Source organism: Phyllobates terribilis, unplaced genomic scaffold (assembly GCF_046119375.1).
Source record: "Phyllobates terribilis strain yellow unplaced genomic scaffold, ASM4611937v1 Scaffold_2__4_contigs__length_985480577, whole genome shotgun sequence".
Taxonomy (NCBI): domain Eukaryota; kingdom Metazoa; phylum Chordata; class Amphibia; order Anura; family Dendrobatidae; genus Phyllobates; species Phyllobates terribilis.
Genome location: NW_027362762.1, coordinates 490161717 through 490178398, shown reverse-complemented (window position 1 = coordinate 490178398; position 16682 = coordinate 490161717). Strand labels below are relative to the sequence as shown.

Genomic DNA, 16682 nt, shown 5'->3' with positions numbered 1-16682 from the left:
ATGTCCGCCTTCTGCTTGTATGAGTAAACTAGGAGCTATAATCTCTGTAGTCTGTGTTCAATCATTGCTCAGTATCACACTGTGTAGGGATAAGTCCTGTTGACAAGAGGAATTTGTAACTTGTAACATGCAGTTGTCAATAAGCATATGGCTAAAAGGAAAGTGGATGTATACTTTTTGTAGAATACATGGATTTAAAGGGCTTGCCTCATCTTCTGTATAAACCCTAAGGCTTGGTGCAGACGAGCGTATTTTTGTCATTTGAAAAATATTGGATTAATTATGCTAATCACGCTCTGATCAGACTCTAATCAGAGTGTGAGCATAGTGTGATCCAATTCCCTCGGTTAAGGAGAAGATGGAGAATAAAATTTCTCCACCTTCTCCATTGTGTCAGTCTATGGAAATCGGACTGCACTTAGTTGTCATCCAAGTGCAGTCCGATGATTTCCAAGCACTCATTGACTTGCACGGCTGAGTGTGATCCAAATGTCGGATCAAACTCGGACATGCAGAGTGATAGACTCTGTCCGAGTAAAAAGATCGGACATGTTGCACGACCCTATAGCATAACATAGGTCCGAGAGCAGTCCGATGTTTTGTCAGTCCAATAATATCGTTGTCTGCACAAGCCCTAAAAGTCCACCTTGTGCTATACCTTCTACTAGTCAACAGGCAGAACATATTCTAGTGCTGCTTAGCAAAAACAGTAAATCCTGTAGTAAAGACTGTGTTTAGCCAGTTTTCAATGTGGGTGTCTTGCTAGCGGGAGCATAGATGTAATGCGCAGTGCAGGGAGTCCTTGAGGAGTCGCTGAGTAATGGAGAGGTTAATAGTGTCCTGACTATCTGCAGCACTGTTTCCTTTTATTTATCTTAGCAGAGACAGAATGGTATGAGGCAGTCTATGGAGATGCTGGGCACTGTCAAGCACATGCTCTTTGCTTATGGCGATGGCCTTTAACAACTGAGGCCTATTTGATCTTTTTTTTGTAAAACCAGGACAAAGTCTACTTGGCTCAGTTGTCATTTTAAATGCCGATATTGTGCTCCTTGATATGGATACAAGTTGGAAATCCTCAGAGAGTGTTACACCCCTACAGGGTAAGTGTGCAATGCTATGTACAGTCAGATATGTGATGGAAAGGGTTTAGAAGAAATACCAGGGAGGGTCACAGTGTGGTATAGCTAAACCTGACTAGTGGCATAGTGTCTGAAGGAAGAAACCACACTGTATGTTTTGCAAAATGAAACTGGAGGATGTTAAAAGACCCATCTATATAAACCTGGGAACACATAGAGGAGATAGAAAGGGGTACGTCTATCAAACCCCCTTTTTTATCTAGATTATAGAGCTGTTTTAGTTTTCAGTCTGCATTTGATGCGCTGTTCCCCATAGCATGCTTAGTCGCAGGCTCCTAACAGCTAAATGCCATGGTTTGGGCAGTTGTATCCAGTGATCAAAACATGTACTTTTTGCACAAATCAGTAAAATACCTAACCTTTCAGCAAAATGTAGTTCCCCTTTCCCTTCCTGCGAGCTCTGAAACTGCTAAGAGACCTGAATCTGTAAAGTGTCTAGGCCAGTAACAGTAAAAAGGAGAGAGGGTGGTGGAGAGTGCAGCTGTAGTTTCCCTTTCTCTGTATGGAGACTGCAAGGTGTAAGAAGGGGCCATGGTGTGGAGACCACTGATGGCCCTGAGCTTGGAGAATAGTAACACTGCCATCATACCAGGAGCATTTATTCCATGGGCTGTTCTACCCTATAGCATTTATTATTCATCCACTGAATAGGTGGATTGGTGGAGGTGTAAACCTGTTTTTAATTCTCCACAATCACAAAATAGTGGCTAGTAGAAGTTTAAAAAGAATGTCCTACCGCTCCTTACCCCCTACATGGCACTGATCAAAGCAGAAGAGTGCTCTGTGCGTTCATGAGCGATAACACTGTGCTTTCACTTTCCTCTTTGTACGTTCACACTGTGTGAAAAAAGTATACAGCTGCTATCTATCCCATACCTGCACATCACTGTTGTACGTGCCTGTATTCATGGTGGCGTTGAAATCTCGCGCTTACGTATTGTGTATTGGGGAGCCGCACTTGCACATTGTCGATCGGGAAGCCGCGCATGCATCGTGACGAGCGACTCCCCGTGCGTGCGCAGTGAAGCTGTTTGTAGTTTCCAACTTCACTGACTGTGTGCGCATGCGCCGAAGCTGCCGCTCGTCACGGCACATGCACGGCTTCCCAATCGACAAAGCACAAGCGCAGGATTTCAATGTGATGTTGGCGTAAACCCAGGGACATAATTCAAATTGAGTGGGCAGCAACAAGCCTGACTGAATGCTATGAAGCACACCCCTATGACTAAATGAGCAGGTACCATATAACTATATAAAGTGCTTTTTGCAAATGATTATAGCGCCAATTTTAATGAAAAAGGTGTATTAGTGATACAAATTGCATCACTAACAATGCACTGAGGACAGTTTACATGCTACAAATGACATGACAGGTTCCCTTTCATTTTCATTCATATCATTTGGGGGTATACAGTACATGACATGTTGAGTTTATTTTTTTAAGGGAGGTGTGTTGACTTAAAAAAAAAAAAAAGCAATTCTGGCGATTTTATATTTTTTCTCAGTTATATTAATTTACATTTGATTGCATGAAATACGTATTTGATACAATAGAAAAACAGAGCTCAATATTTCCTACAGAAACCGTTGTTTGCCCTGGCTGTGTGTTTCGGTTATTGTCATGCTGAAAGACCCAGCCATGACCCATCTTCAATGCTCTTACCAAGGGAAAGGAGGTTGTTGACCAAAATCTTGCGATACATGACCCCATCCATCCTGCCTTCAATACGGTGCATTTGTCCTGTCCCCTTTGCAGAAAAGCTCCCACAAAATATGATGTTTCAGCCACCATGCTTCACGGTTGGGATGGTGTTCTTGGGATTGTACTCATCTTTCTTCTTCCTCCAAATAAGGCGAGTGGAGTTGATACCAAAAAGTTCTATTTTGGTCTCATCTGACCATATTACCTTCTCCCATGCCCCCACTGGATCATCCAGATGATCATTGGGGAACTTTAAACGGGTCTGGACATGTGCTGGAGTGAGCAGGGGGACCTTGCGCGCCCTGCAGGATTTTAATCCATGACTGCGTAGTATGTTACTAATGGTAATGTTTGAGACTGTGTTCCCAGCTCTCTTCAGGTCATTGACCAGGTCCTCCTGTGTAGTTCTGGGCTGATTCCTGACTTTTCTCAGAATCATCCTTACCCCACGAGGCAAAATTTTGCATGGAGCCTCAGACCGAGGAAGATTGACTGGCATCTTGTGTTTCTTCCATTTTCTAATAATTGTGCCAATAGTTGTTGCAATCTCACCAAGCTGCTTTCCTATTGTCCTGTAGCCCATCCCAGCCTTGTGCAGGTCTACAATTTTGTCCCTGGTGTCCTTACAGCTCTTTGGTCTTGGCCATGGTGGAGAGGTTGGAGTGTGATTGAGTGTGTGGACAGGTGTCTTTTATATAGCTAATGAGTTCAAACAGGTGGAATTAATACAAGTAATGAGTGCAGAGTAGGAGGACTTATTAAAGGAAGCCGGTCATGAAGAATTTGCTAAACCACAAGCATTGTCAGGTTGGTGCTGATTAAAATGATAACTGGGTTGAAGAAATCCGTTTTGTGGTTCTTGTTTAATCTGTGTTTGTAGTTTTGAGTTAATGAGATGCTTGTGCTCTGTCGCAGGCCTGTGGGTGGGTCTTTTTTGGTGCTCTGGTCTCATCGTCATCATTCTGGGCTCAAATGAAAGGTCTGTGAGAGCCAGAATTCTTGGTCAACTACTCATTTCATGCAATAAAATGCAATTTAATTATATAAAAATCATACAATGTGATTTTCTGGGTTTTATTTCTAGATTCCTTCTCTCACAGTTAAAGTGTACCTATGATAAAAATTACAGACCTCTCCGTTCTCTGTAGGTGGGAGAACTTGCAAAATCAGCAGTGTATCAAATACTTATTTCTATAGTGTGTGTGTGTGTGTATATATATATATATATATATATATATATATATATATATATATATATATATATATATATATATATATATACAGTACAGACCAAAAGTTTGGACACACCTTCTCATTTAAAGATTTTTCTGTGTTTTCATGACTATGAAAATTGTACATTCACACTGAAGGCATCAAAACTATGAATTAACACATGTGGAATTATATACTTAACAAAAAAGTGTGAAACAACTGAAAATATGTCTTATATTCTAGGTTCTTCAAAGTAGTCACCTTTTGCTTGGATGACTGCTTTGCACACTCTTGGCATTCTCTTGATGAGCTTCAAGAGGTAGTCACTGGAAATGGTTTTCACTTCACAGGTGTGCCCTGTCCGGTTTAATAAGTGGGATTTCTTGCCGTATAAATGGGGTTGGGACCACCAGTTGTGTTGTGCAGAAGTCTGGTGGATACACAGCTATAGTCCTACTGAATAGACTGTTAGAATTTGTATTATGGCAAGAAAAAAGCAGCTAATTAAATAAAAACGAGTGGCCATCATTACTTTAAGAAATGAAGGTCAGTCAGTGCGAAAAACTGGGAAAACTTTGAAAGTGTCCCCAAGTTCAGTTGTAAAAACCATCAAGCGCTACAAAGAAACTGGTTCACATGAGGACCGTCCCAGGAAAGAAAGACCAAGAGTCACCTCTGCTTCTGAGGATAAGTTTATCCGAGTCACCAGCCTCAGAAATCGCAGGTTAACAGCAGCTCAGATTAGAGATCAGGTCAATGCCACACAGAGTTCTAGCAGCAGACACATCTCTTCAACAACTGTTAAGAGGAGACTTTGTGCAGCAGGCCTTCATGGTAAAATAGCTGCTAGGAAACCACTGCTAAGGACAGACAACAAGCAGAAGAGACTTGTTTTGGCTAAAGAACACAAGAAATGGACATTAGACCAGTGGAAATCTGTGCTTTGGTCTGATGAGTCCAAATTTGAGATCTTTGGTTCCAACCACCGTGTCTTTGTGCGACGCAGAAAAGGTGAACGGATGGACTCTACATGCCTGGTTCCCACCGTGAAGCATGGAGGAGGAGGTGTGATGGTGTGGGGATGCTTTGCTGGTGACACTGTTGGGGATTTATTAAAAATTGAAGGCATACTGAACCAGCATGGCTACCACAGCATCTTGCAGCGGCATGCTATTCCATCCAGTTTGCATTTAGTTGGACCATCATTTATTTTTCAACAGGACAATGACCCCAAACACACCTCCAGGCTGTGTAAGGGCTATTTGACCAAGAAGGAGATTGATCTTGCCTCCACAGTCACCAGACCTGAGCCCAATTGAGATGGTTTTGGGTGAGCTGGACCGCAGAGTGAAGGCAAAAGGGCCAACAAGTGCTAAGGATCTCTGGGAACTCCTTCAAGATTGTTGGAAGACCATTTCCGGTGACTACCTCTTGAAGCTCATCAAGAGAATGCCAAGAGTGTGCAAATGTCACGCTGTCTCTGTATACTGGAGGTAGGGGGCCTAAGCTGACCCTAAGCTGGGGCCCTGACTAATCCCTCAACCTGGAGGTACTGTTAAAGGTACAGAGGTCCAGGCCGCCAGCGTAACCCCTACCTCCTGAGGATCCCTGCACCTAAGTAATCTAGTCCTGAGAAGGACCCCGATCACAACAAAAGGGGACAAGTAATAATATGCCCACACACAGTACTTAGACGAACGAGACAGTACAAGGGAAAAACCAAAACCACCTTGCATACAAAAACTACACAACTACAACAGAGGGAACACCAACGGGAAAGGAGATAAATGATAAAGCGAGGAAGGGAAAAAACTCTCCGAATACACTTATCTCTGAAACTCCAAATACCACGATCCGCTCTGTTAGTCTGCATGAAATGCTTTCACCGACACTTCCCTAACAGACCAGCAGGCATTTGAAGGAGTCTCACTACAGCAGCATTGATTGCAGCTGGGCGAGGCTGGACCTCGTCTAGCACAGAGAGAGAGAGAATTAACTCCCTCACTGCCGAAAAACACAAAGCACCAAAAAGTCAGCTGCGAGAAGTCAGGCTGTGTAATCGTGACGATCTTCGTGGCGACACACCCGTGACAGCAAAGCAGTCATCAAAGCAAAAGGTGGCTACTTTGGAGAACCTAGAATATAACACATATTTTCTGTTGTTTCACACTTTTTTGTTAACTATATAATTCGACATGTGTGAATTCATAGTTTTGATGCCTTCAGTGTGAATGTACAATTTTCATAGTCATGAAAATACAGAAAAATATTTAAATGAGGTGTGTCCAAACTTTTGGTCTGTACTGATATATATATATATATATATATATATATATATATATGCACATAATTATTGATATACAGGGCAGGCCGTTTATATGGTTACACCCAAATTAAATGGGAATGGTTGGTGATATCAACTTCCTGTTTGTGGCACATTAGTATATGGGAGGGGGAAAACTTTTCCAGATGGGTGGTGACCATTGCGGCCATTATGTGACACATCAAACTTATTGAGAATTTCATAAGAAAAACAATGGTGTGCTTGGTTTTAATGTAACTTTATTCTTTCATGAGTTTTTTTACAAGTTTATGACCTCTTATAAAATGTGTTCAAAGTGCTGCCCATTGTGTTGGATTGTCAATGCAACCCTCTTCTCCCACTCTTGACACACTGATAGCAACACCGCAGAAGAAATGCAAGCACAGGCTTCCAGTATCCGTTGTTTCAGATGCTGCACATCTCGTATCTTGATGGTATGGTGTGGTATATGGGGTACAAAGATAGTGGGGCCATTCTTCATCAATAGAAACCTCAATGCCACTGGATATCTGAAATTACTGCATGATGATGTGTTGCCCTCTTTATGCACTGAAAGTGGCACGTTCCCTGAGTTTTTTCAACAAGATGGTGCACCACCACATTATGGGTGTCAGGTCCGAGCATTCCTACATGAACAGTTTCCTGGAGAGTGGATTGCTCATCGTGGCCCAGTTGAATGGCCACCAAGGTCTCCCAATCTGACCCCCTTATACTTTTATCTTTGGGGGTCATCTGAAGGCAATTGTCTATGCTGTGAAGACTAATCCAACACTTTGCATATCCACACAGATGTTTTCTGCAGGGTGTGGATGGGATTTGATGAAATGCCATGCACAATTCTGTTACTCTATAATCCACTATGGATTTTCTGCCTGGAAAACCCATATTGTACCCACACCTTGTGAACATTTGCTAAGACTCTTCTCTAAAATTTGTTTTCTGCATTTTTGTAGCAAGACCTTAAGGCTGTGTGCCCACGTAGCATTTTTCAAGCGTATATGCTGCGGAATTTCCGCAGCGTAAACGCTTGAAAAACGCATGTATATCCGCACCCCATGGTCCCCAATGGCATTCCGCAATGTCAATGCCCATGCTGCGGATTTTTCCGCAGCGTTTTATGCTGCGTTCAAAAATCCGCAGCATGTCAATTAATTTTGCGTTTCCGCAAGCAGAATTGCCTTTGTCCAATGCATAAAAAACGCAAGGCAATTCCGCATGTGGAAAACGCGTGATAAACGCGCGAAAAATGCGCGATAAACGCGTGCGGAATTCCGCATGCGTTTTTCCGGGAGAGGACTTGCAGAAATGAAGCAGAAATTTTCTGCTTCATAAATGCAACGTGGGCACATAGCCTGAAGGTTTATGGTACAAAAAGCACTGCAGTTTGCTTTAACAGAACAAAAAGCTAAAAAATGTTTTGTGTAAATACATCTTCATAGGAAAATATTTCCATCATAGAGGCATGGTTTAAATATGTAAAAGGATGCAATGTTTTCACAATTTTTGACATACTTGTATAGAAAGCGTGCCATCAGTAAATTTAGAAAACAGTACAAAAGGTCTACGATGGACCTGGCTGTATGCTGGCTCAGCAATAATGAATGGCACATTTGTTATCTTCACTAGGAAGACTTCCTGGACTCCCTTCCTCACAGTTCATGTGGCTGCGCAAGTATTGGCGAAGAAGCCTTCCAAACCTTAACAGTTTCTTCTTGAACAGTCTGACGCACACAGAGGATCCTGAACAAAACAATGTATTCATAGAGAAAGTTGAGACAGGTATGTAATGATTCAGATATCTACCGTAACTTGTAATTCTTGTGTATAAATACCTCCCAACTTGAAAAAATAAAAAGGAGGGAACACACAGCGGCAATTTTTATATGCCCCCAAAAGTACATTCCCCCCACATACACAATGTTATCCCCACAGACTCTCCCAAACTATATGATGCCCCTAATCTAATCTGCTATCTTTCAGATAACTCTCTTCTTGACCCTTTTGGCAACATTTCCACAATGAGCTTTTGGTGCGTTTTTGACTCTGCTTGTTTTTGCTGCGTCAAAACTGCAGCGTCTTACAGTTCTAGCAAAGTGGATGGGATTTATAGAAATCTCATACCCACTGTTTTTTTCTAACGCTGCGTAAACTCACCTGCGGTGCATTTTTCCAATCCGCAGCAAGTCAATTTCTCTTGCGGGTAAGCTGAGTTGTCTGTGCGGAATTTCCCCATAGACTTACATTAGGTGCGAAAATTCCACAGGTAAAAAACGCACATGTGTGTTTCAGTGGCGAAAATGCATAAAAAATGAATGGAATCTGCACCTAAGTATGTCAATAAAGTTTTGTCAAAGCAAAAAAACAGGAAGTATCAAAAACAAAGCTTTATTTACAGCATGACACACCAAACGGAGACAAAAAAACTCAGCATCAAAAACGCGATAAAAAAAATGTTAAAAACACCCACACAAAAACGCAATGAAAAAATGCAGGTAACCTAATTTCATATAGAAATTCAAAAAAGCTGAGGCACCAAAACCGCAGGTTCTTGCTAAAAAAAACATGTTCTTTATACCATGTCAATTAAAAACATCACAGGACGACACATCAGGCAACGTTACGTCCATAATTGGCCTTTTTCAAGTCCCCAAAAAATTCATACAGCTGTGTCTTCCTGTGATGTTTTTAATTGACATGGTATAAAGAACAAGTTTTTTTTATCAAGAACTTGCGATTTTTGGTGCTTCGGCTTTCCTGAATTTCTATATTGCCTTTCGACCTGGTGGGAGGACCCCTGAGTTTAGCACAAATTGGTCAATGGTTCAGTAGCCTAATTTAAATAATAGGTGCAGAAATTCTGTAACATCAAAAATGCACAAAAAGCTCATTGTGGGAATGTAGCCTTTACAATCAGGTTTCTGCTCCTTACACACTACAGAAACTGCTCTAACCAAAGTCTCTAAGGATCTACTAACACCAAAATCTAATGGTCAGTACTCCCTGCTGATTCTCCTGGATCACTCTGCTGCATTTGAAACTGTGGACCACCAGCTCCTGCTCACGATGCTCTGCTCTCTCTTGCTTCTCCACCTACCTCTCTGACCACTCCTTCACTGTATCTTTCACTGACTCCTCTTCCCTTTAATGTTGTCATTCCTCGGGGCTCAGTTCTAGGTTCCCTCCTTTTCTTCATATACACCACCCCTATTGGACAAACCATCAGTAGATTTGGGTTTCTCTATGCTGATGACACCCAAGTATACACCTCTTCTCCTGACATTACCCCCACCTTAATAAAAAAAAACACACCAGGGATTGTCTCTAACATCGCCCTCCCTCTATCTGAAACGGAATCTGTCAAAACCAGAACTCCTTGTGTTTCCTCCATCCACTAACCTTCCCAATATTGCCATTTCCGCGTGTGGTCTGTTTGTCCGCTGCACTCCATCAAACTGCAATTTCACTTAAAGGGGCTATGCCAAGTTTGGAAGTTATCCCCGGGATAGAGAATAATTTCCTTATCTCCTATTCCATGGATGAGCGATAACATCTAGTCTTGGTGCATACCCTTTAAGCAATAAAAATATGGGGAAAATTAAAAAAAAAAGACTTAAGTCCACTCTATTTTTTTTTTTTACCAAAGTGCCACCATTGTAGCCACAGACTGCCTGCCAGGTTTTGGACCCCCACTGATCTGATATTTATGACCTATCCATAGAGGTCTTCGATATCTTGTGATCGGACAACTCCTTTTAATGTACATTACAGTAAATGTTTATTTTTTTTGTGGAGGAGGCTGGAGAGTGGAACAGGGTTGGGTTTGTTCTCTCCGGCTATATTCTCACATCAGAACAAAACTGCTTTGTCTGAGACTACGTGCTAAATTAATACTACTGCCACCATGATTACAGAGCTTGATTCTGCAAGCAAAATGCAGTGAAGACTTTTCATACTGTACCTGCTGGGGTTAACCAAACAATTGATGGCTGAACTCCTCCCCACTCTAATACACCTTTTTAGCTCTTTTCTAAAGGAGTCTCCAATCCCTGAATCTATGTTACATTCTTACATAACTTTAGTTCCTAAACAAGATAAAGATAGATTTAACTGTAAGGATTACAGACCAATAGCCCTCCTTAATTCAGACGTTAAAATATTTACCAAACCAATTTGTATGAACCTTTTATCTACCCTCCCTGATCCATAAAGATCAGGTTGGTTTTATCCCATTCAGACAAGGAGGAGACAACACCAAAAGACCAGTTGATCTCATAAACCTAGTCAAAGAATCGTAATAATTTGAACCCCTTTACCCACGAAGGTGGTTTGCACGTTAATGACCGGGCCAATTTTTACAATTCTGACCACTGTCACTTTATGAAGTAATTACTCTGGAACGCTTCAACGGATTCCCCTGATTCTGAGGTTGTTTTTTCGTGACATATTGTACTTCATGATTGTGGTAAAATTTCTTCGATATCACTTGCGTTTATTTGTGAAAAAATTGGAAATTTGGTGAAAATTTTGAAAATTTAGCAATTTTCAAAATTTGAATTTTCATGCCCTTAAATCAGAGAGATATGTCACACAAAATAATTAATAAGTAACATTTCCCACATGTCTACTTTACATCAGCACAATTTTGGAACAATTTTTTTTTTTTTGTTAGAAATCGCTGGTGAACTTTTAACCCTTATAACTTCCTCATTTTTCCAACAAAATTTACAAAACCATTTTTTTAGGGACCACATCACATTTGAAGTCACTTTGAGGGGCGTTTATGACAGAAAATACCCAAAAGTGACACCATTCTAAAAACTGCACCCCTCAAGGTGCTCAAAACCACATTCAAGAAGTTTATTAACCCTTCAGGTGCTTCACAGAAATTTTTGGAATGTGAAAGAAAAAAATGAACATTAACTTTTTTCACAAAAATGTTACTTTAGACCCAATTTTTTTATTTTTGCAACATTAACAGGAAAAAATGGACAGCAAAATGTGTTGTGCAATTTCTCCTGAGCACGCCAATATCCCATATCTGAGGGATAACCATTGTTTGGGCGCACGGCAGGGTTCGGGAGGGAAGGAGCGCCACTTGACTTTTTGCTTGAATAATTAACGGACGCCATGTTGTGTTTAGGGAGCCCCTGATGTGCCTAAACAGTAGAAACCCCCCACAAGTGACACCATTTTGGAAACTAGACCCATCAGGAAACTTATCTAGATGTGTGGTGAGCACCTCGAACCCCCGGGTGCTTCACAGAAGTTTATAACATTGAGCCGTAAAAATAAAATTTTCACACTTTTTCCCACAAAAAATGTTTTTCAGCCCCATATTTTGCATTTTCATAAGGGTAAAAGGAGAAATTGCACCATGCAATTTGTTGTGCAATTTCTCCCGAGTAAGCCGATACCCCATATGTGGGAGAAAAACACTGTTTGGGCGCACGGCAGGGTTTGAAAAGGAAGGAGCGCCATTTGACTTTTTGAATGTAAAATTTGCATGAATAATTAGCCATGTCTCGTTTGGAGAGCCCCTGATGTGGCTAAACAGTGGATACCGCCCACAACTGACCCCATTTTGGAAACTAGACCCCTCAAGAAACTTCTCTAGATCTGTGGTGAGCACCCTGAACCCCCAGGTGCTTCACAGAAGTTTATAATGTAGAGCCGTGAAAATAAAAAAAATCAAACTTTTTCCACAAAAATGATCTTTTAGTTTAAAATTTTTTATTTTCACAAGGGTAAAAGGAGAAAATGGACCCCAAAAACTGTTGTGCAATTTCTCCTGAGTACGCCGATACACCATATGTGGGGAAAATACACTGTTCGGGCGCACGGAATGGTTCAGAAGAGAAGGAGCACTGTGTGACTTTTTGAATGCAAAATTGGCTGGAATCGAGAGCGGACGCCATGTCGCATTTGGAGAGCCCCTGATGTGCCTAAACAGTGTTAACCCCCCCTCCCACCAAGTGACACCATTTTGGAAACTAGACCCCTCAAGGATCTTATCAAGGGGTATAGTGAACATTTTGAACCCAGAGGTACGACACAAAATTTGATAACATTAGGTCATCATATTGAGGTTGCCATTAGGCTTGAGCGCAAGTACTCGCTACTTGAATTTGCATCGAGTACTCGGGTATGCACCATGTATTGCGAGTGCTTGAGTGACATGCTCGAGTACCCGCCCTGCATGTTTTACGGTTGTTAGACACCCAAAAAAAACATGCGGGGATTGCTTGTGCACGGTACTCGGTGCATACCCGAGCACCCGATGTAAACCCGATGCAAACTCAAGTAGCGAGCACTTGCGCTCAACACTAGTCGCCATATCGTCATCATTTTTTCTTCTTTACTTTTGAAAAAACCCCAACCCTGATACACGACACCAACCTTAGCACAACACCAACCTTAGCATGACACCAACCCTAGCACAACACCAACCCTAGCACGACACTAACCCTAGCACAATCCTAACCCTAACACGACCCCAACCCTAGAGTTTAATTTTTACACCTTTCCCCGTGCGGTATAAGTGATTAGACGACTTTATTCTTCGGGTCGGTGCGATTACAGCGATACCAGATCCATATCGGGTTTTTATGTTTGCCAGCTGTCACACACTAAAAGACGCTTTTTTTGCAAAGACTAGTTTTTGCAATCATTTTTTCATATTTCGGCCGACAGTTATGTAAGGGCTTGTTTTTTGTGGGACGAGTTAACGTTTTTATTGGTACCATTTTCGGGCAATTTACCTTTTTTGATCGCTTTGTATTCCAATTTTTGGGAGGCAGAATAAACAAACCAACAATTCAGGAATTGTCTTTTTTTTATGTTTTTTTTTATGCCGTTCCACGTGTGGTAAAATTGATAAGGCAGTGTTATTTTTCGGGTCAGTACATTTACAGCAAAACTACATTTATAGATTTTTTTTTTATGTTTTGGCGCTTTTACACAAAAACTATTTTATAGAAAAAAAAATTTGTATCGCTTTATTCTGAGAGCTATAACTTTTTTAGTTTTCATCTGTTACCATTTTAATTTACATTCGTCTTTTTGATCGCGATTTATTCCATTTTTTGTTTGACGGTATGATGATAATCGTTTTTTGCTTCTTTTCTTATTTCTTTTTTTTCCATGTTCACTAAAGGAGTAACTAGTGGGACAGTTTTATAAGTCAGGTTGTTCCGGACGTAGCGATACCAAATATGTGTACTTTTATTGGTTTATTGGTGTTTTTTTTCATAATATTTATTTATGGGTACAGTATATTTTTAGGTTTTTTGGATTATTTTTTCAATTTTTTAAAAAATATTTTTACAATTTTTTTTTCCCACTTGCTGACACTTTTTTTACTTTTATACTTTGTCCCACTATGGGACTTTCATTTTTTGCAAGCTGATCGCTTGCACAGTATAGAGATGCAGCAACTTCCCTATGCTATGCAGGCTGTCAGCCCCTGCAGACACAAGTTAGGTAGAACGTGCACTGAGCACGATCTACCTAACTTCCTGATGCCTGGTGACCCAGATGTCGTCATGACGACATCGGGTCACCATGGCAACGATCGGGACCCTGTGCTTACAGCACGGGTCGCAGATCCAAGGTAAGAGGGGAGCTCTTATCTCTGTTGCCCCGGAAATGCGATTGACTTCGATCGCAGCATTTCCGGGGTTAATATGCCGAGATCGGTGCGGCACTGCTCCTGGTACATAGTATCGGGTGTCAGCTGTTAGAATCAACCAGGGCGTAATAATATGTATCTGGTCCAATAGGCCCAGGGCGCAGATGCGTATTATTACGCCCGACGTCAGAAAGGGGTTAAATACCACTGGAAAGACACCACCCTCAAATATTTAGGATTTGATCTTTCGTCTTCATTTTCAACTCTCTGAGAATATTTTCCCATTACTATATAAATAAATCTGATCCCTCTTGACAAGATGGATGTCCGTACCTTTATCCCTATTTTGTCGTATCTCAGCAATAAAAATGACCATTCTCCCCAAATTATACTTGTTTGAAACCCTACCCATACATATTCCACTCAGAGATTTAAGGTCACTTCAGGCAGCCACTTTGAAATTCATATGGACAGGAAAACGCCACAGAATCTCAAATTCAATCTTGCTGAATGGCAAAAATATGGGAGGTCTGGGAGTCCCTCACTTTATATGTTACTATTGGGCTACACAATTATGCAAAATCCCAGCATGGTCATCTAAACCTGCTTATACGGAATGGATGGAAATTGAAAAACTTTGTCTCACCCCAGATCACCCTAACTCTCTGATATGGAATGGTTTTTATATTCCCCCTACAAACAAACTCTTGGGCCCAATGAGTCTCACTAGAGACATTTGGAGGACCTGATCCAAAATATTCAAGTTGTCATCCACAAACTCCCCTCTTATTTCCTTCCTGTTTCACCCAAATTTCCCTTAAAGGATGACTCCCTCAATAACGAGAATATAGGCTCACACTGGTCTGTTTAATTTTGCAGACATATCCAACTATAAAACAAGGACTTTGCTCCCTTACGATGAGATGAAATTTAAATTAGCTGTTCATATGCTCCCATTATTCCAGAACATTAACCCCTTTCTGACATGCTACGTAACAATACGTCCCTCTGCCTTATTGACCAGGTACATATTATTACGACAAAGTGCCGGGTGTCAGCTCATTCTGACAGCTGACACCCAGCACTAAGAGCGGTGCCTCCACTACTCCTAGCACTTTAACCCCCTAAATGCTGTGATTGCAGCATTTAGCGAGCGAGCAGAGGGACAGACGCCTCTCTGCTCTTGGATCGGAGACCCTGCGACGTCGTAGCGGGTTCCCGATCGTTGCCATGGAGACTTGATGTCGTCATGACGACATCCGGGTCACCAGGCTCTAGCAAGCTAGTTTGATCATGTGCAGCGCATGATGACACTAGCTTGTGTCTGCAGGGCTGACAGGCTACAGGGTATAGCAGTGATCCTGCTATACCTTATAACTGCGATCAGCCTGCAGAAAGGGAAAGTCCCATAGTGGAACTAAGTAAAAAAGTGAAAAAAAAAGTTTTCAAAATATATATTATAAATATATATAGTACAGACCAAAAGCTTGGACACACCTTCTCATTTAAAGATTTTTCTGTATTTTCATGACTTTGAAAATTGTACATTCACACTGAAGGCATCAAAACTATGAATTAACACATGTGGAATTATATACTGAACAAAAAAGTGTCAAACAACTGAAAATATGTCTTATATTCTAGGTTCTTCAAAGTAGCCACCTTTTGCTTTGATGACTGCTTTGCACACTTTTGGCATTCTCTTGATGAGCTTCAAGAGGTAGTCACCGGAAATGGCCTTCCAACAATCTTGAAGGAGTTCCCAGAGATGCTTAGCACTTGTTTGCCCTTTTGCCTTCACTCTGCGGTCCAGCTCACCCCAAACCATCTCGATTGGATTCAGGTCTGGTGACTGTGGAGGCCAGGTCATCTGGTGTACCACCCCATCACTCTCCTTCTTGGTCAAATAGCCCTTACACAGCCTGGAGGTGTGTTTGGGGTCATTGTCCTGTTGAAAAATAAATGATGGTCCAACTAAACACAAACCGGATGGAATAGCATGCCGCTGCAAGATGCTGTGGTAGCCATGCTGGTTCAGTATGCCTTCAATTTTGAATAAATCCCCAACAGTGTCACCAGCAAAGCACCCCCACACCTCCTTCTCCATGCTTCACGGTGGGAACCAGGCATGTAGAGTCCATCCGTTCACCTTTTCTGCGTCGCACAAAGACACGGTGGTTGGAACCAAAGATCTCAAATTTGGACTCATCAGACCAAAGCACAGATTTCCACTGGTCTAATGTCCATTCCTTGTGTTCTTTAGCCCAAACAAGTCTCTTCTGCTTGTTGCCTGTCCTTAGCAGTGGTTTCCTAGCAGCTATTTTACCATGAAAGCCTGCTGCACAAAGTCTCCTCTTAACAGTTGTTGAAGAGATGTGTCTTCTGCTAGAACTCTGTGTGGCATTGACCTGGTCTCTAATCTGAGCTGCTGCTAACCTGCGATTTCTGAGGCTGGTGACTCGGATAAACTTATCCTCAGAAGCAGAGGTGACTCTTGGTCTTCCTTTCCTGGGGCAGTCCTCATGTGACCCAGTTTCTTAGTAGCGCTTGATGGTTTTTGCAACTGCACTTGGAGACACTTTCAAAGTTTTCCCAATTTTTCGGACTGACTGACCTTCATTTCTTAAAGTAATGATGGCCGCTTGTTTTTCTTTACTTAGAATTTGTATTATGGCA

At 41.6% G+C, this 16682-nt stretch overlaps 1 protein-coding gene across 3 annotated transcripts in view; it reads left to right on the top strand.

Moving 5' to 3' along the window:
- Positions 1-16682, top strand: part of INPP5B (inositol polyphosphate-5-phosphatase B) — a 136597-nt gene that overhangs the window by 32526 nt on the left and 87389 nt on the right. For 2 of the 3 annotated variants that reach the window (XM_073665877.1, XM_073665876.1), the window contains one exon: positions 8006-8158. In XM_073665877.1, coding sequence (XP_073521978.1) covers positions 8006-8158 — 153 coding nt within the window. Of the gene's footprint in view, positions 1-883; positions 1104-8005; positions 8159-16682 lie in introns of those variants that run through there. The other variant, XM_073665878.1, reaches the window with a different exon arrangement.